Source organism: Pseudochaenichthys georgianus, chromosome 3, assembly GCF_902827115.2.
Source record: "Pseudochaenichthys georgianus chromosome 3, fPseGeo1.2, whole genome shotgun sequence".
NCBI classification, from domain to species: Eukaryota; Metazoa; Chordata; class Actinopteri; order Perciformes; family Channichthyidae; genus Pseudochaenichthys; species Pseudochaenichthys georgianus.
Window position 1 is genome coordinate 8,145,051 of NC_047505.1, and position 24,043 is coordinate 8,169,093.

The following is a 24,043-nucleotide window of genomic DNA, read 5'->3' on the forward strand; positions in this document are numbered from 1 at the left end:
CGTTGACTTTCGCGTTGAGGCGTTTGCGCTTTCCCTGGCTGCCATGTGGTCTTCTGAGACGGGGACCGCTCTACACCCAGGGTGTGTCCATGCTGGACGAGCATTTGGCTCGCTCCATGCTATTCCCAGGGTGTGTGTCCCCCCAAAAGACCCTGTGTGGGCCACTGGTGGTGACTGCTCTTCAGGCAGCATGGTGTGGCCATGTGTGTCACATCCCCCCTTGTCATCCCACCAGACGGAGGGCTGTATCATGGCTATCGTCCTGTCACACTTGGATGATGCTTCTTCGCCTCGGAGTTTGACAGTGACTTGCCTTAGTGACAATTAGCATCAGAACCGGCTTTCTTATCCACCTGGTTCAAAAGGTCTGTGTGCTGGAGATTGGCAGGCGTCTCATTTTCCCTCTCCCACGGCTGTTATTCGGTGCCATTTATTTCACGTCTCCGTTTATGTTTCTATCTGCTCGTATTACATCATGGCCATTCAGTCTGTTTTTCACATGGTGATACCTCTATAGCTCTCTGCACTGATAGCAGCGACCTCCAGTCCCAGTCTGCCGGGCCTCTCGCCACCATATCACACCTCTATTCACCAGGACAGCTGCGGGAAAAGAAAGCCTCTCTGTAAGCATCCGTTCCTCCCTTCACTTCCCTGTGTTTCGCTCCGTCTTCCCCTTATTTCCACTGGGAGGAACACTGACCTCATTTGTGAGGACAATAACCCCCTTGACTTTGGGGATTAAGACATGAAACCTTTGTGGATTAATTAGGTTCTGAGCTGAATTCATTTTGTCGCCATGGAAGGCAAAGAGAGAACGAGGAAAGAGGAGGATATGGGCCTGTAGGCTCTATTATGAATTTGCTGTTTGCACAGATAGATGTATTAAAAAAACAAATGTTGGGGCTGATCACATTTAAATCCTCCAACAGGATGAAGCTGCATGTGTTCACTGGGCTAAGCACTATGGGAAGTAACAGTAACACAAACTGTCAAATCACAGCAAGCATTATAGAGTCTTATACATCAGTGCTGACTTCAAACCAGGATTTTGCAAGCGTGGAGACAATGTTAGCCCGCTGAGCTTAGCTCCTTGGCAAGGTTACACATGCAAATATGCTTTGCCGGACTATCTCCAATCCGCAATAGGCTGGAGCCTGGATCTGTGCATTCAGGCTCCGAGATCTACTCTTAAGCTTGTCACACATAATGTAGCAAGTAGCAGTTCTGACAATGCCGCAGGAATCACATTATCTTAGTTGTCTTGGTAACAAAGCAAAGTGTTTGTTTTCCAAGATGCGGCGCAATTGCAATTTAGACGCTTTACACCTATTGTGTTTTTTTTTTTTTTTCGTCAACTCAAGAGCATATGTTGTTTGAATGTATCTTTAGCTCACAAAAAGAGGCTGTTAGTTAGATGTTTTGTTTACAAAATAACAAAGGTGTTTGTTCCACCAACGGCACAACAGAAGATGTGTTAATGCATGTTTCATGTCATCTCGTGCTCGCTGTAAATAAAAGCGACTGTTGTCTTATTAGAGTAACACCTTCGGAATGTGACAGCCCCAGGTAGGGCTCCCTTATGGACCGAGTGTTGAACATGTGCTTGACGAGATGCCGTCCTCTCTTTTGTTTACAGCTCGTCTAATGAACCTCTGTCTCGTCATGTTTGCCAACCCTTATATTTTTTATCTGTCCTCAAGTTAGCATCGGCCGACGGCCCGCACGACGAGCATATGTTTATGTTGATAATAAGGTAGTTATAGCAAAGTGAATGTCTCTCTTATGCTGTCGGTGTTGGCGTGTAAAGCATACAGTCATACCCAGACCTAGATCAGGCCTTGGGTACCGGCGCATTATGCACATGGGTGTTTTAGATCTTCTCAAATCAGAAAGCCCTCCTGTTGTGTTCGGGTCAAATCTTTCACACAACTGTAGTAGGTTAGTTGAAAGCAATAAGTTGAACCTTATATTTGTCATTTAAACCTACAATTATTGCTTTCAGCTAACGTAATACAGTTTTGTGGAATCTGTTGACATAATACATTTAATTAAAGTCAACTTTTCACTTTTTTCAGTGTACTCACACATACATCGACGAAATGTTGATTTTAGAATACGTGAATAGTGCGTATTCTTTGTATATTCGGTGCACTTATTCATGTAAACCTGAGAAAGTGTTTTCAGCCTTAAAGGATTTTAAATAAAATTGGGTGATTAACGTTTTTTGTGGTAATGTAAGAGTAGTTCAAACAGACACCGGGAACACCAAAGTAAGGGGGGGGGGGGGGGACACGAACACGACAGGAGGGTTAAAGGACCTTTAGAAATACCTTTTTATGCGTTGAGAAAGTTACAAGTGATGTCGAAAGAACTTCTACGTTTTGTCTCCATCAACAAATCCAGTATTTTGCCTTACAAAACGTCCTAACCAAGGACACAATGGTTCACCAGTTAAGACCCTTCTTGAGACTTCAGTGTAGCCACATTTCGAGGTATCATCTTTTAACCCCTCGGCCGTGATCCAGCTGCGAGAAGTTAGCTCCTTCTCTCCCGAGGACACTGGTTTATCCTGGGCTTTCATAGAGAGGGACTCACATTCTTCCCCAGTGGCCCCTTCTCATTCCTGCTATCCTCTGTCTCAAGACATGGAGCTAAGTTGAGGCTAAGCCACCCTCATGGGGGGGCGGATCAGCCAAATGCCACCTCTCCTGGCAGGCCTCGCAGGTAAGGTGTAATCGTGCCGGCGCAGTACTCTCAGGACCAGAATCAGGTATTTCCTATTAGACACAGAGATGAGGATGTGGATTTTCCGAAGGATGGGAAAGCTGTTTTGGTCAATCCTTCAGTCCTTTCTGCTTCCTTTGTCCCTCTTCTCTTGCTTCTTGATCCCTGCGCCCATCCCCCTCCTACCTGTTTTGCTGGTTCTTGACAAGACAGGATTTTGTCTTCCCTGGCATCGCCTCGTTTCATCTTTCGGAGAGAAGGGCACAACGAGGATGAGGGATTGAAAGTTTGAGCAGGAAAGTTTTTGGAGGACGTTTCTGGATTATGTTCACAAGGCACAAGCTGCTCACAGTGTGAACATGGCACGTTGTCAATGAGATCTATTTCCATGACGATTATTTTTATACTCCAACAATCAGGGAGCCGACAGCACAGTACCACAGGAGAAAAATAAAAGTCTTTCTTCCAATTCGATACACCCTCTGTAACATTGTAGCTGTAAATACTAGCAAAGCCATGAGGGAGAAGATAATGACAAGATATCAACCTTCTTTTCTGGCGTCACACATTCCCCGTTCTAGCTTAACTAAGTGTCCTGTTGAGTTGTCAAGTGTAAGTGCACCACACATCAGGCTGCGCACGTCTTCTGATCGGATGCTCTACACTGCTCAGTGTTGCGGTAAATGCAACATCTGATGGCTCTCTGAAAATCCAGCGTGTTGGACAGGTGAGATGCTGCAGCTAGCGTCACTTTTGAGATGCGTGTTAGCACCACGTCACCCTTCCCCATCTGTAAGCTTTGGAGTTTCTATATTTTCCCAAGTGTGTACGAGTGTGTGCGTCGGGGGAAGTTCTTCAAACTGGTTTTAAACACAGTGCGGCCAAGAATTGTTTAAAACTCTTGTGAAAAAAGAACATTTGTGCAGTCTATCGAGAGTATGGCAACTGAACGACTGATTTGGAATTCACTGCCATATTCAGTGTCACTATTTGACTTTGGCAGACTCACACAGGGTGCAGATTGAGAGACAGTCTGACTGGGAGAAGGAAATGTCTTGCCTTCTTGCCATTTGGATTCCATTGATGGCTTTCCTTAGCTCTCCCTTTCGTTGAAACCTGAGAGGAACGATCACCTCGTCCGTTGCTAGAACTGATGTGACACGTCAGATGCGTCGGTACATCTCAATGCGACTCCGTTCCCAGTTCCGTGCGTGCTCAGTGGGCTGTTGGAGGGCTTTCCACGAGACAGAAGGGCTCGGCTGCAGAGTGGGGCGAGAGCCAGGCATCTTGATGATTTTTTCGGGGTGCATCACCATCTCTCTGGAAGTGCCAAGTGTGCACCAAGGCCATGCCATTCACTGTAGAGAGTGTGTGATAGGGGGCATGCCATCTCCCATCCCTCCTCCCCCCCCCCTCTGAAACAAAGATGAATCTGGTTGCCACATTAAAGACAAACGCTGTGATTTCTGCGAGCAATAGAATTGTAAATTCGGCGAAGCTGTAATGAATGCAGTGAAATGGTTGTCTAGTGAAACATTTTGTGAACTCAATTAGAGGTGCTAAACCGTTTATTTGTGAAGTCTTTTTATTGCAGACATAATTTGCGGTGGCAGCAGAGTTTACCTAATTTTATTTATGTATTCCCTTGGTCAATGTTGTTTCCAAATTAATGTGAGGTTTCCGTCTCGTTGTGGCGGATTTTGTTTCGGATCTGCCGTTCAGTCTCCATGAACGGCAGTCACATAAAAAAACACATCCATTTTAATAAATGCACAATAAGCTAAGATTTCCTATACTGGTAAATCATAAAAAAAGCAATTGCAAACATCTTAAGTGAACATTGTTGTTCACATACAATTTGACCCGTAAACACGCAACGCTTATTTCACGTGTGTGTAACTGAGTTACACGTCTCTCGATGAAGAGTCGTCGCATAAAAACTAACATACATTTTGATAAAAGCACATTAAGCTTAGATTTGATATGGTAAATTGTCATGAAGCAATTTCAAACGTCTCAAATAAACACCTATGATAGGACCCGTAAATATGCAAAGCTTATGTCACCTTTTTGTTCCTCTCCTCCACCCCCCCCCCCCCCCGGTCTAAATTAACGCCACATAACAGCGATCGATGGATCCCCGCTAATCGCGTTAGACGTTTTGTTTTAAAATACCAGCGCCCAGCTGGTGACTCCTGGCACTCATGTGTGTGTCTCCGTTGTGCTGATCTCTGTCTCTCTTCCTCCTTCCTCCATCTCTCTGTTGCTCATTTTCTACCTCTGTCCATCCCTCCCTCCCTCCCTTTTTCTCTCCCAGCATCTCTATCTCTGCAAAGTGTTTGCTTTCCAGGCTGGAGTGGAGGTAGGCCGGGGTGGTGGAGGGGAAACAGTCGGCTGGAATCCTAGGTATCACATATCTGACCGTATTTCAAGCCCAAATGAAGCATGTTTCAAAAAAAAAAATCTCTTTTTCGCTTTAAAGGTCAGACATTAGTGCTGGTAAAAATTGATCTGTGGATTCATGAATTTAGCCCTGTTGTTGGGGCTCCTTTGTAATGGAAGATTCAGTGGGGGAAGCTTACCATTGCATTGTTTTGCTTTGACGACGCAGCCGCGAGAGCCCGTGCAGCTGTTCCCCATGCTCACAATGGCAGATTAATTAACACAATCATGTGGCGCTGGCTCGGGCTCAACAGCCAGGTCTGCTCGGTGATAGATAGGTAAATCCTATACATGCATTTCCAGACTACCGGCGAACATTCTTGTGATGTCGCGCCATAACCAGATAGATGTGCTCGCTGAATGGTCAGTTATCGGCTTAAAATACAAGTAGAAAAGGGCGATCTTTGGCTAATTGCACTGATGTTGAACTTGTAGCGTGGACTCTCGGGTGTTCACATTTTCATGCCTTTCAGTTATGTTATTTTTATTATAGCAATTGCCCTGTGTTTCTCTGCTTCCATGAAAATGTCTTCCTGTCTGCCTGTGCACATTTGTCTGCAGAAGTAACAGTATTCCAATACGCCCGTGTGTATTTATGCGCGCGTATGTGTTTATGTCAGCAAGTATACATGCACATGTGTGTATTTCGTGCCAGACACTCCTCCCACCCCTAGAAAGCCGTCTCCATTAGACGGAGCTCCTCTAATTAAGATTCTGCCGGTCCACCCGTCTCTCTTACTTACTTAGTTCCCTGACATTTCAAACTGTCTATTGTGCCGTCTGGCTTTCAGGTGCGACGCTGTGCAAATGGCAACACACAAACATGTTTCTTTTGCATGCAGTTATCCACACTTTATTTTAAAGACTTTACAAACATAATTAGTTCATGATTATTTTCTACCACATTTGGATTTCCAACGGGTTGGTTTGGAAACCAAGGTAACAAAATGTGTTAAATAAGTGGTAAAATACATCTGGATAGACACAATAAGGTACAGTGTACTTAGTTCTCTGACATTTCAAACTGTCTATTGTGCCGCCTGGCTTTCAGGTGCAATGCTGTGTAAATGGCAAGTCAAAAAAAAGAAACGTTTCCTTTACATACAGCTATCCATCAGGGAGGGGGGGGGTTAAATCAGACTCTGATCATATCACTTAACGTCCTCGCTGTCACTCTATTAGCACCTTTCATTCTCCCTCTTTCCTCCTCCTTATTGTTCATGTTTTATTTTTAATATTTCATCACCCTAGACCACCTCTTCTCTAATGTGTTGCATGAACATGACCGCAGTTTGTCAATATTTTACCCTTGGCCCATCCCCTGTGTTGATATAATGATCACTTAACAGTCAAGAGTAAGGCAAGGAGGAAATTAGGGCGTCGGCAGCAGAGAGGACAACAACACTGAAGCAATTATGTTTCTTTCAGCCCAAGCATTCTCACGTTAATGAAATCCCTTATCGTTAGGGGAAGGGGAAGGTGGGGAGGGGAGGACAGGTGCACAAAATGTACGTCGTTCATTTATCTTTTTCTCTGAAATGAACGGAAGCAGCGGCGAGAATAATGTAGCGATAAAGTCCGGGCAACAAGTGTGAGTAGTATTTCTCTTTTTTTCATATCCCTGGCCCCGCATTCTGCAATGACAGAGGAAAGAAAAGGGGGGGAAAGGGAGATGGGTTTGTGAGGCCGATGAATGAGAGAGGAGGAGGGGAGGGGGGGAGAGGGGAGGGCACGGTGTATCACACGTTAGCATCTTCCTAAAGGACAAATCGAAGACACTTCCCATGCTAACATTTGAAGTATTTACCTTCCTGCAGAACGCCTGCCCTTTTCCGTTCTGCAGATGAGATCAGTCACAGAGATCCAAATGAAGACTTTGTGTCACAATGGGAGTGATCAGGTTCTGTGGGACTACTTTACTTATTTGCTGGACTAAGCATCGATTTCAGAAATGATAGTACAGGTTCCACGAAAACTGACTTTGGATCGTTTTAACATTTTAATCACGTCATTTACTGTAGAGTTGAGTAGAGATGTCCTTTGTATTCTCAATTTTGTTTCACGCTTTATTTGAAATACATTTCAAACGGAATTGCTTCCAAATCGTTTTTTAGCATAAATGTTGATTTCCATGAGGTTAGTCATGTGTGAAAGAAGTCATGAAGACATTATGATAGACATAAGTCCTGTCAGGGACTTATTACAATGATGAAAGCTACATTCTATAACACATAGGTGTGAGCAAGCTCTCTGATTGGTCAATAGGCGTGTTTGATTCCACGATCAAACAACGGTCAAATAGAACGTGCCTTTTCACAACAAGTCAGTATCCCTCCGCGTCTGAGAAAAACGGTATACCGTTGGGCCGAAAAGCAATACAATAATAATATACGCCGCAGTACTGTCGTACCAATAATGACGTTCAAGAACAGCCTCTCGTGTAATGATGACGTTTGAGGTGCTCTTGTATTGGTTAGCTTTACACTTTAAGGTGATCCTGTAATATCCAACAAATATATTGTGATGCACTTTGAGAGCTCTCTGGAAGCCAGACCTAACCTTCCGTTGCTCATGGGCGTATCCAACATATCAAGGAAACCAACACCCTCCTTCCCCAAAACAACAGTTGTATTTACCACCAATGACAACCTGTTGTTGATGCTTCTGGGGAAATAATGGGACGACAAAGTATTTACGAAATGATCCTCTGGAGAAAAGGAATGTGTGCCAATCCATCATAATGACTCATAGTTCATATGTAACTGGAAAAGTGAACATGTGGACCTGTTGGTGGCAAGAGATGAAAAGCAGGTTTTTTTTTAAATCATCCTCTGTGGCCCATTAATACATTTACAATATGTAAACTGGCTATCTATCACCTTCATCGACAGCTTACCTAGATATACATTCATGAATGTGTCTCACACCTTAAGAAACATAACCATCTGTGAAGTTCCAAGATACATTAGTTTATCAAAGCGCTATCGTATTATATAATACACCTTGATTTTGCACTCGAACATACACATGTGATATATTTTCAGCAGCAATGAATTATTTGTGTCCCATGGTAAAGTTCAAGCGTTCTTAGAAACTGTGCATAGAACCAGGTGTTTCCATGCAATCCACAGAGGAATTGATATGATCTCACCACTAACATACCTCTGGGATAACAATGCATAAATAAGTAAATGCCCCAGTCCTTGTTAGCTGCTGCTATTAGCAGCATCGTGCTGCACATGACACTAATGTCTGCTTTGGGCTGCTGTGCTAGGCTTCTTTCTGTCTCTCCTGTAAAAGAAGGCTATCTGATTGGAAACAGATCTGGGGCACTGGGGGGGCTCGCCCCAGCTCGTTGGATTTAATGACCCATTTCCTCAGCTGCCTCGTGCCACAAGCAGTTAAACGACAGTCAAGGTGCCCAGAGGTTCCCCACCATGGGACCGGGGGGAGTACAGAGTACACTAGCTGTAGAGACGGAGTGAGTAATCCAGAGTGACATTCCCCGGCTACCAGGCAGCAAATCAAAGCCCATTTCCCCAACAAGAAGTGAACTAGCACCCAACACTGCCTCGAATCAGATGTTCAGCGTGTTCCAGGAGTTATGGAGTGTTTGAACTGAGTTGGCCAAGTGGCTGCACTTGTTGCTTCCAGTGCATGGGTAGAAGCTTGACCATTAGCAACGTTCTTCTAGTCCCGAGTGGAGACATGCTTTATCTTAGACATATTTCTCCTCACTAATCAATGTCAATTGGAAGGAAGGTCAATGCGTAGTTTTCCAACAAAGGATTGCAATAACGATAGACTCCTGTCAACTTGTAGCATGCTAGTTGCATCTACAGAATACATGTTTGATTTGATGTATGTCCTATGCTTCTATCCTGAACACAGATGGATGACGCATATCCAGGAAGCTTCAATGCTTCATGTTTGCTTTGCAATGATCCTAAAAGCAGAGGTGGGGACTCGGGTCACATGACTTGACTCGAGTCTGACTCGGGTCACATGACTTGACTCGAGTCAGACTCGAGTCGCATATTTTTTGACTTGAGACTTTCTTGACTAACATTGATAAAAGACTTGACTTGACTTTGACTTAGTATTCATGACTTGAGACTTGACTTAAGTTTGAGATAGATGACTTGAAAGGACTTGACTGTTTAAAATTAGATATTACGTTAAGTTTTTTCGAACGTGAAGTGATTTTCTTACCTGTAATTCTGCCATTTTGAGTCCTAGCTCTATTGTCTGCAGTTCTAGGGTTAATATGAATCTAATATGATTGTCATCGGTCTAAATTAGATTTCAAATGATTAACTGTGTATGTAATGAAGATCATAGTGTGGGTTGAATCCATTTTCATAACCACTGTCTTTTAACTGATGTGGAAACTGGGCTTATTCATCAGAATGTCGTATGACTTGACTTGACTTGCTTGACCTGAGCAATGCCTTGACTTGACTTGCTTGACTCTCACCACAGTGACTTGGGACTTGCTTGAGACTTGTAGGTCAAGACTTGAGACTTGCACATGACTTGCACATGTAGGACTTACTCCCACCTCTGCCTAAGAATACATATCTCTAGCAGCAGCTAAGTCAATACAAGTTGACTTTCTTAAAACAAGATCAACTCAGGCATAAAAGGGTATTACGTTGAGGGCAGTAACCTTTTACCAAACTATTCAAAACATTTGTATTCGTGTAGTTTACGCATAAACGGTTAGAATAAGGTTGTACTTTATGATCTGAGTTTAACGTATGTAATACAATGTAGCGAGTACAGCGACAGAAAAAAGAACATTGACGCATTAGTTGCATTAAATCGAAATTCATTGCTTCTGGATTAATAGTGTTGATTTGATTCCTAAATGTCTCCGCTGCAGGCTCTTAAAAACAATTTTTTGAACAACACAATGCCGTTAAATACCCAACACATTAACGTGGTGACCTCCTTTTGTTTAGGGCAGTAGTGCTCCGTTTAGAACAATGAGCCCACTTGACCTTCTCCATAAGTACAGTGACAGTGCTCGAGACCCGAGGAGAGACCTAAAATGGCCATCAAACTTCCATCCCTAAAAACCCGAGCATGCTCTGCCCTATCAAGCTAATGATCAATTATTAATATCCACAATCATCAGCCTTGATGTGGCTGCTTGGAAATAGAAAGCAGGCAATTATGTGTTAGTCTCGTATTTCGGTTTTGGCCGCCTCCATCTCCGTCGTCCCTCTCCACACCACAAGTTCTTACTGGGGCCCTCTCATTGCAGATATCCAGATCCAGATTAATTTGTAATTAGTCTTGAGTTGTTGAGCCTCTGAAAGATAAAGGATTCCAACTCCCATTCTATTCGCCCCAAACACTGACGATCACTTAAAGAGAACAAACGCTTGATAAAAATAGCTTAAGCTGGGACTTATTTGTTTGGCGACAAATGCCAGACACATATGTCTGAATGGTCTGGGTGATGCTAAAGCAGGGAATAAATGGGTTTCTCTAAAATACAACTTGTCATTGTGTCTCTCCGGAAAACGATGGGAAACAATTCGGGCGCTTTTCCTGTGCACGACATCACTGTAAACGCGTCAAAGAAAGAAACAAAAAGGAGAATTCAAAAGCGGTCTCCTTTCCTTTCCTTTTTTTTTACATTGCCATTCTCTTTTCAGGAGATCCCCCCTCAGCGGGTTTCTTTTAGGCTTCCCATTAATTCGCTTCCAAATGTCATATATCCCTCCGCAGATAAAAAAGATGAATGGGATAAAGACGTATGGGCTTTTTTTAGGCAGCGTGTGAGTGTAAAACATACTGGAATAGTTTTTTAGTCATTTAAGAGGACAGGGGGGGGGGGGGGGGGGTAGGGGGGGCAAGGGGAGGCGGACGAGGGGGCTTCAGTCTATTAATAGTTGAGTCATCAGTGCCTCAATGTTCCGAAATGGCAAATTGTTAGATCCCCAATGGTGATTATTACTTGCTGTCAATGACCTTCATAACAAATTAAAATTATGCGACTGGGACAGAGCGTGCTCTTTAATAGGCGTTATGCACGGGAGTGTGTGTGTGTGTGTGTGTGTGTGTGTGTGTGTGTGTGTGTGTGTGTGTGTGTGTGTGTGTGTGTGTGTGTGCCCCTTTGCGTGCAAGTTTGCATGCGGGTGGCCAACGGGTGACGGCCTCTAGCATTTAAAATCCCCCCCTCCCCTTTGCTCAAATTCTCCCATGTATCCTTAAGGTGTATCTCTTGCGGTGTGTGTGTGTCATATCCACACACACACACACACACACACACACACACACACACACACACACACACACACACACACACACACACACACACACACACACACACACACACACACATGCGGGATGTTTGCAGCTACAGTATAAATCTTTTTATTTCATTTTCCGAGACACTGGACAAGTTCATAGAAGAGGAACACGTCCTTGGTCTGCTGGATTTACTGCCTGACCAGGCTATGTTGGGAGCGATAGTCCCACACACACACACACACACACACACACACACACACACACACACACACACACACACACACACACACACACACACACACACACACACACACACACACACACACACACACACACACACACACACACGACATGAAGCAGATTTACCCACTTTAGCCCCCCTCCACGGTGGCCTTGTTAAAAGTGTTCATCGCCCCTCGTGGTAATATATGTCTTTAAGTGCACATTTATGCTCCCGAGCTATCGATCACTGCACGTTCCCCACTCGATAATTACTCCACCTTAATATGCACCCTTAATGAGGCTTAATTGATTCATCTTCATTGATGGAGGATAACGCCACTAATGGCTGCGGTGTGCATAGCATCGATGCCACGTACAGTATGTGGACTCCGACCGGTGCCAGGTGGAGCGAGGGCGGGATGGAAGTGGCGGTACTGCAGCTCAGTTGGATGATTGGCCTATTGTGCTTGCTGTTGATTTAGCATGCACGGGAATGAATAGGAAATCAATGGCCGCTTCAGGAGGAGTTGCACTGTACACGGCGTTAAAGGGGCAGTGCAACAGGATGGGTGTCATCTGTAGGTCGGCGGCATGGCCTCCGCTTGATCTGTATTTCCTTTTGTCCCGTTATTTAAACGTATAAGTGTTGTTTTATTGTGAATTATTTGCTCCCTTTTACTTGCTTCCTTTTTGTTGAACGGTCCTAAATACCCAATTCTCCTTTTTTCTTCCCTTTCACCCATTTTATATTTAACTTTGTTAATTTGTCTGGATTTAGAATGTTCTTAAACCGAGTTCCATCCAGGTACGTTAATGATGAAAGGCAGTCAACTAACTCAAATATTCTTAAGACACACACACGTTGATCATATGTTATACAATGTACTGAGAATATACAAAGAGACATTGATGCATACGTTTCAGTCTGTTTCTGTCCATGTCTCCCTTTCCTCTACTTCCCTTTCACCAATGTCTTATCGCCTCACATCTCTACTTGTATACACGTCTTGGATTTGTTTTAATGTCCTTCTTTCTCCTATTTTCCATCTACCTTCCCACTATCCTGCCACATGTGATATTCTTCCTTTTCCACGTTGTCCTATTTGATGCCCTTTTGTTTAATTCCTTGTATTTTGTTCATTAGTTTGTTACCTTTCATTTTTCTTCCCTCCACTCCTTCCCCTCCTGTCACACCTTTTCCACCTTTCCATTTTCCTTAATCCCTTTTGTCTGCACCTGTTTTACCTTCCTGGTCTTAAATCCTTCCCTCTCCTTTCATTTATTGCATTCCCCTATGCGTAGAAACCCAGCAGTCTCCCAGTAAAAGAGACAGCGACCTAGTCATCCTTCACTAATGGTAACCACACCACTTCCTGCCAACACAGACTGAGAGGGGGCATGATGAATATACACCCTGATTATTATAGCACCACACACACACACACACACACACACACACACACACACACACACACACACACACACACATACACACACACACACACACACACACACACACACACACACACAGACAAACACATTAGTAATTGCTCTAGTCTTCATGTCCTAAAAGACACCCACCTCTGTCCCCATCTGCCTTTTTCGTGCTCCCATGCATACATGCAGACAGTGGTGGACACACACACACACACACACACACACACACACACACACACACACACACACACACACACACACACACACACACACACACACACACACACACACACACACACACACACACACACACACACACACACACACACACACCCTCAAGCATCTTCCAGAGCCTCTCAACGGGGATATGATCACCCTGCTAGAATGATAAAGTTAGTGAGACATCAGTGCTCCCTCAAACATGTGTGTCTGCATGTGTGTGTGTGTGTGTGTGTGTGTGTGTGTGTGTGTGTGTGTGTGTGTGTGTGTGTGTGTGTGTGTGTGTGTGTGTGTGTGTGTCTTTTTCCAATGCTCTTTGAAGCCTGAAACAGACTTGAGGAGGGGGGGGGGGGGCGAAACAAAGGTGGGCCGGTGCCAGGGAGAAACTTATGGCACCATTCCTCTTCCCCTAGCTGGGCAGAGGCATAGCCTTTACTGAGGGAGAGAGCCACCTTCTGTCAATCTGGGGGGGTGGGGTGGGGGAGGTGGAAAGAGACAAATGGAGGAAAAAAAAGTGGGGGAATGAAAAAGCATCCTCGAAAGGTTTTCATCGAGCCTCTCCACCTGCACAGCCGAGAGGACCGCGGTGTGGCCTCCTTTTCAAATTGAATTATTTCTGCCGAATTCGTAAGGCTAGTATTTTAGGTATTAAAAAGAAGCTCACATGGCAATGTCCTTCACCCAACAGTTTTTCAGGAATAATCTGCACAGCGTGAAGATCACACTCCCTGAATAGATATCCTGCACTTCCACACCCCTCTTTCATTCAAGAAAGTGCTTCAAACAAATAGCTTTAACACAATTGTGCACACCGGAGAGCGTACCCTTTCATTACACAGGCTGAAAAATGGAACCGTCTCCTCTCCTCCTGTTTCCCCCACTCCTCCTCGTCCTCTCTCCCCCCCCCCCCCCCCTCCCCTCCCCTCCCCAACTCCAGTTTTAGTGCAGGCGTTCACTAATAAATATAAATGTTTGTGATTACCATCTCTGCAGCACAGGTGCATGTTTGTTGCGAGGGGAGGCTTGTTCATTAATTTCCAGCCATGAAAAGTGCAGCGCGCCATGAACGGAGAGTCCAAATCGCACACACTGATAAATGAACGCACAGATTGTTAATGTACCATTGTAAGGCTGCTGCCTCCACTAGCTTTGGAAAAAAAGGGTCTCGCTGCCAAAAGTGGGGCTACGAGCGCACACACACATGCACGTGCAAGCACACAAGTGGGGTCCGTGAGGTGTGGCAGGACCCCTATTCAGAGGTCTAGATTAAACTGAATGGAGCTTTAGAACGGGGTGTTTTTTATCCTTACACATATAGCCAGGGATTATTTAGATTATAGAGACAAGCCCCCCCCCCTGGTGTGAGGCCTCTGGCTTGTGTTGTCTAATTAGATTTGGCCGAACTGGTACAGTCGGAACTTCGTGTCCTGGTGTAAGGGTTTGTTAGCGAACTCCACTATATGGATTTTCAGATAAAAACGTTGGCGCGAAAAGTGAATGTGTTGGTACCGTGTTGGAAACGCACACGCTTCGTGAGGCGAGCGTTTGGAAAAAAGGGTCGGTAATCCTCAAAGTATTTTTTTATTGTCATCATGATGGTCATAATGATGATTTCATATCTGGATTAAGCCCCTCGGTCACCCCTCAGTCTGGGCTGACATATTTGCTTGGGCGTGGAAACACCATGTGTGCATTATCACACTCGCCACATATTTTAATTAGTTAATGCATTCTGAGTCTAAAAAGCGATCCTCAACATGTTTTCTTTTTAGATACGGTCACAACAGGAGAGAGGAATACCGAGGAAGAGTAAACAAAGAAGGGAATAAATAAAATCGGCCTCAGAATGGGTTGTTTTTCAGGAGCTGGGAAAATGTTTTAATAGGGGACCGCTGAACACCTGCCTTAAAATGTCGTTTCAACATCTCCCGAATGCCATTTTGCTTAATTGACTTGGAAATGGCCCAAATGTATTGCTGAATGCGATCTAATTAATATTAATAATAAATGCCATTATTAACATCAAAGAACATCTGGTGCCCCTGTTTACCCCACCGCCTTATATGTAACACATTCTGCTGCTGTTTTCATCTCACAAACATTTCACGGGTAAACAACAACTCGCATTTTCTTTATTTTTACTCCTGCTTATAATTATTTTTTTATATTCTCACAATTGATTTTGTCTTTGGTCTTATTTCGGTTGCCTGATAAGGTCAGTAAAACAACAAGCACGAGGTGAGGATGTAACATTTGGAACACAGTTGCTTTTTCTGGCTCCCCCTCTTTTCTTCTTCTCATTCTTCTTGGTCTATAGACCTGGTTGTTGTAATACCGTAGAGACTTCTCAGATCTCTGGTGTACTACCTTCGGAAAGAAAACAAAAAACAACCTCAAAAGCATATGCACTGCAAGAGATCCTTGCATTAGGACTTTCTCAACGCCCATAAATCATGCACCAAATAACTTTAATCTAAAATTTCATTAAGTAGTCCTTGTCAGGTAGTAAAAGGAGGGGGATAATGCAGTAGTGTTTAATGATAATTGGTGTTTGGTTAATAAATTCTGCGAGTTCAGATTACGTTCTAGCAGTGGCTGGAATGCTAGCATCAGCAGTGTAACTAAACCTCAAATTGATTAACTCGCATGAACCAGACGCTCACAAAGATGGCAGTGGTCCAAATCAAAAAAAGAACGAGAGGGGAAGGGGGTGTTAGGAGGTGTGTGTGTGTGTGTGTGTGTGTGTGTGTGTGTGTGTGTGTGTGAGTGTGTGTGTGTGTGTGTGTGTGTGTGTGTGTGTGTGTGTGTGTGTGTGTGTGTGTGTGTGTGAGAGAGAGAGAGAGAGAGAGCTGGAGAGAGAAAGCAAGCGAGCATCAGGCCGGATGGTGTTGTGTTGCTCTGGTGTAAGGAAATCAAGTCCCCCCGGGCGCATTTTTAAAAGCCTAATGCCTTTCAAATGATGTCATCACATTTTACTCTTTTTCTCTCCTCCCTCCCTACCTCTCACCCAATCTCTCTTAATATCTTTCCCCTTTTCAAACTGTTTCCGTCAATCAGCCCCCCCTTCCCTCCTCCTCCTCCTACCTCCAATCAGTTATTTGGCTACGGGGAGAGGCCGTCGGGCTTCCGCGGGAGTCACGTGACGCATTAGAATAATGGCCGAGCAAGAAGCAAAACATCTTGTGTTTTTATGACTGATGTGATTCCCCCCCCCACCCCCCCTCCCCCCTTTAGTTTTATTTCCTGAAAGTGATATCATACTAATCAAAACCACAGAACGTTTAGAGTGCAAAGTGTGATTGAAAGAAGACCATTACGGAACTGATACCCCCCCCCCCAACCCGCAACCCCGACGCCATATATACGGACAATCATTGCTGTTTATTTTTGCTTTTGTTGATTTTTTCTTCCCTTCGTTAATGGGAACTGGGTGTGGTCTCTGTAAAGTCGGTGTGCACTGTCCCAGGGGGGCCCACATGAGCATATACACAAACACACCACCACACACACGGCATAGATCCTTATCAATTTATATATTCGTCAGTCAGTCGTGGAGACTGCCCTGGTGGCGTATCCCCCCGCAATGGCAATGCATTGGTCGCTAGATCCCGGTGATGTGCTGTCGAAAGGGAGTGAAGTGTCTTACACACACACACGCACACACACACACACGCACACACACACACACACACGCACGCACGCACGCACGCACGCACACACACACACACACACACACACACACACACACACACACACACACACACACACACACACACACACACACACACACACACACACACACACACACACACTCACACACAGTTGCACTCTCGCACACAGTTAGTCAGAGGGGAGTGTGAGTGCAGCAGACAGCAGGCAGAGTGACTGATACTCAGCCTGCCTCCCAGATGGCCTGCTCAACTCTGCTCCAATCTGATCTCGGATCCTTTGTTCTGGCATGTTCCATTACGCCGCCGTGACACCAGTAAAGGCAGAGGGGAGAGAAGCTGGTCTCAGATCAGATACAGCTGAATTATACATGTATTTCTCTCTTTTTTTTCTCCCCCCTCTGTGATATTCTTGTACTAGCACAGTCGCGTTTTTCATGTTTGTTCCTGGGGACAAGGCGAGTGACGGGTTCATAAACGACAGATTATTGAATGGGTTTGATGGGAGGAATTTGGGGGAACAGGAGGTAGTTGTGGCCTGAATGCTTTATTAAACTCTTTGGCCTTGGCTCTAGGCGAGGAACAAATTAAAAAACAGGAAAAGCTCCTCAGCCACAAGCCCTATATGCATGTTTGTGGTCTCATTTTGAAGGTAACAAGGAATGTAAAGCCATTGTAAGCAAGATTCCATGGATAATAATGCATCTGAATTTAGATAAATCCTAGTGGTTGTATTCTTTGTATAAATTGTGTTCTTTGTTGGGGATTATTTGCTGGTTTGGCGGAAATAAAACACGTCAACTCAGCAGAGGCCTTTCACGAGAAGGGATGCATTGTCTTGTAAATACTGATCTTTTATGAAATATCACATAATTGTTTTCTGCCTAAGATAGAATGTGGAATCTGACACAGTTACAGGACAACTGGAAGATGTGTGCCTTGTACTATAAATGTATGTACATTTAAATTTGGTTAAGGGCTTTTATACTTTTTTGGCCATTGAATGTGTACGAAGCATTACTACCATCTCTGTATCGTCTTTATAAGAAGATCTAGTTTGGCGGTCCTTGGGTCAGGGTTACATTCAAAGATTCTGGATATAAAATGTCAAGTCTTCCTAATGGCATAATAGTGTGTGCAAAGTGAAAGTGTAACAGTAGCTGGCCTTTACAGGAGTGTATATAAAACGCCACAGGCTCACCTGTGACAATCACTTTAACGTTGTGTCTCCAACGGTGAATCTTCTTAGCATAAAAAAAGACGGGAGATGAGGAAGGGAAATCAATACTCGCCGGATAGTTATGGCTGGGTGTCAACAAGCGATTGCGAGTCTCACACACCCAGCTGTGCACGCCGATGCCTAATATACGGGGTGACCTTCAAAATGTCATAAATGTGTTGTGCAATAAAGTGTCAATATTTGTGGTTATATGGGGCCGTGTGACTTTTACAGTAATTGGAACAGTCGCATTAAAAGCGACGGATCAGTCAACTGATTAAAGACGAGCATGCTGGACACCCGGGGAATGGCGCGGATTGTCACATCCGTGCACACACACTTGCGGGGAACACGCCACCAAGTTCTGTTTTACCTTTCTTTGTAGTGTGTGTGTGTGTGTGTGTGTGTGTGTGTGTGTGTGTGTGTGTGTGTGTGTGTGTGTGTGTGTGTGTGTGTATGTGTGTGTGGGAATGTGTGAAGCCCATTTATTATTGAAGGGCTGTTATATGCCAGGAGAGCACACTCTCATCCTCTCAGTAATGTGTCTTCCTCTTACAGGAGCACTATTAACCCTGACACACAAGGACGTATCTGCATGTGTGTGTGTGTGTGTGTGTGTGTGTGTGTGTGTGTGTGTGTGTGTGTGTGTGTGTGTGTGTGTGTGTGTGTGTGTGTGTGTGTGTGTGTGTGTGTGTGTGTGTGTGTGTGTGTGTGTGTGTGTGTGTGTGTGTGTGTGTGGTCTGGTGTTGGTCCTGCTTCTAATCTGTGTTTTGGATTTTTTTAATTTTAGCCCCATCTGGGGTGGGCAGGTGGGCTTCTGTCTGTTACACGATCCGGGGAGTCTTTGCCAAAAGGGGATCTGTACAGTAGACCGCTCAAAATATGTTTATGAGGAGGCAACTATGGCTACAGTATGGTGCCGTCCTGGGCCAAGCACTCTGGGAATTGTAGTGGCTTTTATTTATTTATTTTCTGTCAACGGGCAATTTTTTCAAATCCGGTCAAATTAAAATGCAAAAGAAAAAAGGGGGGGTGCAGTTAATGTGTTCACACAGTACTGCAATAAGCAGGGACTTATGTAAGATTAGTGTTCTTTGTTTTTTAAATGTAGTTGTACTATGCTTTTATTTACATTTGAATATGTGTTCATTAAAAAAGTCTTTAGGTTGAGGCATTCAAAGAGTCAGGATGTAAAATGTGACATAATAGTGTGTCAACGTGTTAAAGTAGTTAATAGTGGGCTTTACAGGCATATATATATTTATATTTTCGATCATAATATAGTTTCACATGATATTATACACAACATGTGTCTTAAGCAATGTAACAAAGGATAGAATATCATTTTGGAAATGTTGACTTTTTTGAAGTTGCCAATCTTACATTTTAACAACCCAACCATTTTGTCACTTTTCTTTTTATTTACTTTGTTGGTGCCTTCAGTCCCGATCCAGACACAAGCAGACATACCATATTGTTGAATCTGTAAAGAACTTTATGTTTCCACTCCTCTGTTTCCTCTGCCTGTGTAACGTCACATATTGTTTAAAAAGCAAGTTAATAAAAACGCAATCCACAGTTTAACATCTGCTTCACCGACCTAACTGTCTCTCGGCCTCTTTCTCCTCGCTAGTACATAAAAATAAAAACGGCACTGTAGCCAAGCCCAAGTAGAAGCAGCTGGTATTCAGTATCTGCGTATTGTCACAGACTTACATTACGGTTGCCTTTCAGTTTCACTTGTGATAAATAGCCCTCAGCCTGATAGCAGCGTGGCTGAATGGAGTTGTGTGTTTAGTGTCAGCGTGGACAAGGACATGCTGACTTGGGTCTTTCCATTCTGTAAACCTTATTTGACTCCCCGACAGAGGAGGGGTTGGAATGGGGTGGGAAGCGCCAGAAAAAGAAAAGATTAGGCTAATGTCAAAAAATGCTCCTTATTGTGCGCTGTGGTCGCCTAAGTGGGTTACTCGATTTTAGATTATTCTTCTGGCTCCCTCCCCTCCGCACATACCAAATCATGTGCCAGACTAACAAATAAATAACATTTTAACTGTATTTGTGCCTCTTTGGGTCCCGCTAGATTTTTTTTTAGACAACATATTCGGAATGTCTTTCCTTTCTTTAACCTCAACAAAGCAAACTTGCTTATGACCGCAAAGTTTACGAATCTCCTAGCAGTACACATTTGAGATAAATAAATGATGTTACAGATGTGGCACGAAGAAAGAAAATAATTTCATATGAATGTGCTATGAAATCTGTGGTGACAGTTGCGCGCCGTTGAACCCGCCGCACAGTGACGCCCATCAAATGCTATTGGAACTAGTACAGATATTTTTAATTCAACAGCTTCAAGAGACATATCAAGCATCTGTTGTGTGTTCTCTTTTGTTTCTTTCAAGTTTCATGTTTTTGTAACTTAATTGTGTTGCTTAGACCTTTAAATTCCATGACTGTCAGCACATCACAAGCTCTTAACCATCCGCACAACAGGGCCAGTGTGTACAATCCGCCGGTGACACCCTCACCTCGGTTTGTGCTGCTGTCAACACATTCCCAGGTTGTCGTCACTCATCTTTAGATTCGTATTCGGGGAGGGTGATTGTGTTGATAACAGACTGCTGTTGCACTAAACTGTGCATCATCGTTTTTTGGCGCGCGTGAAGGAAGTGGCGGAGGGCGGGGTCAGAGCCGTTATCACCCTATCATATCTCTGACAGCTACCTGTCAAAATCAGGTCGCGGGGAAGAGATGCGAGGAGATGCTGCGATGCTGACATCGCCAAATCTATCTCTTTTTTTTTTGCATTGTTCATTTTCACTGCCATCCAGCATATGCTTAATAGGAATGATGATGATAGCAAGGATACAAAAAGAAAGAAAGGAAAACAGGAGGAGAAAGGGAAAGGCACTGGTGTTGAGGGTGTGTGTTCTGGGGGGGTGTATCTCAGGACTTTCTAAAGAAAAGCTTATGAATCGTCAGCGTTCTGTCAGGGAGGAAAATAGCACGGCCTGATGACTTTGTGTGGCGTTCGCACATTTGAAAAATGTAGGGACAATGACTGACAGAGGAGGAAGAATGAAAAAAACAACGTGTTGTGTTATGATGTGTGGTGGGCTGGTTTGAAGTAGCACTCAACACACCTTCTATTTGTCTCTGCGTGTGCTCCAGATGTTGGGGATGACTTGGGGAAGGCGGCGGGGATCGTTCAGCCGGCTCTGTCCCAGCTTCGCGAGCGAAGCGTGGCCTCGTCCTCCAAGGATTGCGCCTACTGCGGAAAGTCCTTCCGCACCTCCCACCACCTCAAGGTCCATCTGCGGATACACACAGGTCAGTACTTCCACTAACCCTAACCCTAGCCAACCGCTGCTACAGAGTGCATTTCTCTATCAATTAAACATGTATTGTACCTCATGCAAAATGTACTCCACTAGATGTACTGACAATCCTTCTGGGGTTAGACTGACATATTGGTTTATGAGTAGTGGCCTAATAAAATATTGGAGTCAATCTGCCTCTCATATGATTGATATGATGCAGATGAAATCATTGGGTATTGGTTTTGTAATTGATACTGCATTAGTTGCCCTTAATCTTATTTTGAGTCTAATGCCAGACACACATTAGGATTTCTAGACTTGCCATTAGAAACTACCTCCAGTGAAAGTAAGTGTACAGATGGTCACACTTTCCAAACCCTGAAAATAAGCAGAACCGTGAAAAACCCAGTGATCCCAGTTCATCAGTTCCTGTGATGCTCACCTACATCCTAATCCTGTTTAGATGTAATCCTAGAGATATTATTCTGTGCGGTTTTATCAGATTTTTGATTGCAATGCATTTATTCACAATGACATAAAGACAAATAAACAAAAGTGTTCACGAGGGGGAATAAGTGTTTCCTAACAGTGTCCCTCATTGAGGCTTAAGGCTGTCATTATTCCGTTTTTTTATTCCGTTTGTTCTTGCTCATTTCATTGAGCTCTAATTAACACAACAAGGGTTCAGTGTCCTCCAATGACATCACTCGGAGGGCAATTTCACACTCGCTAACTCTCAATAACTTTCGAGCCAAAACAAAGCCGGCCTGTCCACAGTTTAGGGATATGCGTGAGATGATGTGCCTCATAGATTAAGCTTTATTTTGCAGCCGAGCGGCCTAACCCTCTGAGCGGTGTACTTCCTGCCTTACATTTCACCAGCCACGGCTCAAGCCACTTCTGTGATAACCTGTCCGTGGGTTGTTGCTTCGAGGTTAAGGCTGAAGTCAGAGTAATGATGTGGACTGTGGACAGTAGCCAGGGTTCTGCAAGGTACGAACGCCCCACTGACTATCCAGGGTGAAGTCACAAATAGACCATGCACAGGTCACCTTAAAGCAAGGACACCTGGTTCTGGCCGGTGGGGCTAGTGTTTGAAGTTTAATTTCGTAAGGTGATTCAGAGGGAGTTAGGGCATCTTGCCATCTGCTAAAAAAACTATCATTTCATTATTTAACCTGGGATTTTAATTATTAATTGAAAAATGTTTGGTTATTGAATAAGATATTACTATGATATGACATTATATATGACAATGATATCAACATTGAATATGAATTATGTTAAATGCTAAATATTTTTGCTTAAAGATAATGGAATAAGATGTTTGAGGTAAAATGTCATTTAATGACCAGCACAAGGCAACACCACTCATTACAAAGATATTGATTGTATAGAAGTCTATGAGAAAACGTGATCTTGGTCATGGAAAATACATATGGTTGAGGTGTGCTCACCCCCTTAAAAGTGAAGCCAAGGTGTAAGTACCTGAAACCTGCATTATGTTAATAGCCAGCAGGAGGTGACCACACTTGTTGCAGTAAACGCCTTATTGTATAGAAGTCAATGAGAAAATGCCACTACTTCTAACTCGATTAATTACCTCAGTAAACATGTTCCTAATGTTTGTATGGTCTCAATAGCTATACAAAATGATGGTCTGATTTAGATTAAAAAAAGACGATAAAGCAGGGTTAGCTTTATGGCGATGCTAACTTTTGATTGACAGGCAGCTACCACGCTGTTTTCAGGTTGGAGTGTTATCCCATATTGAAATTAGATTTTTTTCAGTTCATAAAAGTTAGAAAAACCATAGTCCCCCAAAAATTCATATTCAACATTTAGTTGTACTTAGTTCCACATCTCGCATCACTTCTGGGTGCAAAAGGCAACATTGCAACACAAAGGAAAACTGTAGAGCACAAACCAATGGTTACGTTTACTATTTTTCCCAGATCATCCATTGCATTATGGTATATACTGTATCTGTGAAGACAATAAGCACAGTGATTTTCTAAAAAAGACTTTAACACAAAGACAACATTTAAATATTCAATCACTTTTCTCTCTGTCTCTAAGTCAATGATTAGTACCCCTAAAGTTCTGAAATGTTTGTTTGTAGCCTTTATTCAACCAGGTGAAAATCCCATTGAGATCAACGATCTCTTTTTCAAGGGAGACCTGCAGCACATTGGTTACACATAAAAACAACAGAAAACAAAAAGGACATCAATACAATGTAATTAGAGGGGTATACATTACAACCTATTCACAATGACAGATATCTAATAACATTTCATCTATCCGAGCTTTAAAATTATGCAGGGGAACCAACATGCTCAGTTTCAATTTTGTTTGCATAGTGTTCCAAGCTAGAGGAGCAGCACACATAAAAGCTTTTGTACCTAAAACAGTCCAGCACTTGGCACATGTAATAAAAACACATCCTGGGATCTCAGGCAATAGCTACTTGCCACTCTCTGTGAGATCAAAGAGCAGATATAAGATGGTAGTTTACCCAGCAT

The 24,043-nt window shown here is 43.6% G+C and overlaps 1 protein-coding gene across 3 annotated transcripts in view; it reads left to right on the plus strand.

Annotated features, from left to right (window-relative positions):
* The window catches only part of znf536 (zinc finger protein 536), a 248,871-nt gene that overhangs the window by 136,804 nt on the left and 88,024 nt on the right, over positions 1–24,043 (plus strand). For all 3 annotated transcript variants that reach the window (XM_034079181.2, XM_034079189.2, XM_034079193.1), the window contains one exon: positions 21,370–21,528. In XM_034079181.2, coding sequence (XP_033935072.1) covers positions 21,370–21,528 — 159 coding nt within the window. The remainder of the gene's footprint in view (positions 1–21,369; positions 21,529–24,043) is intronic.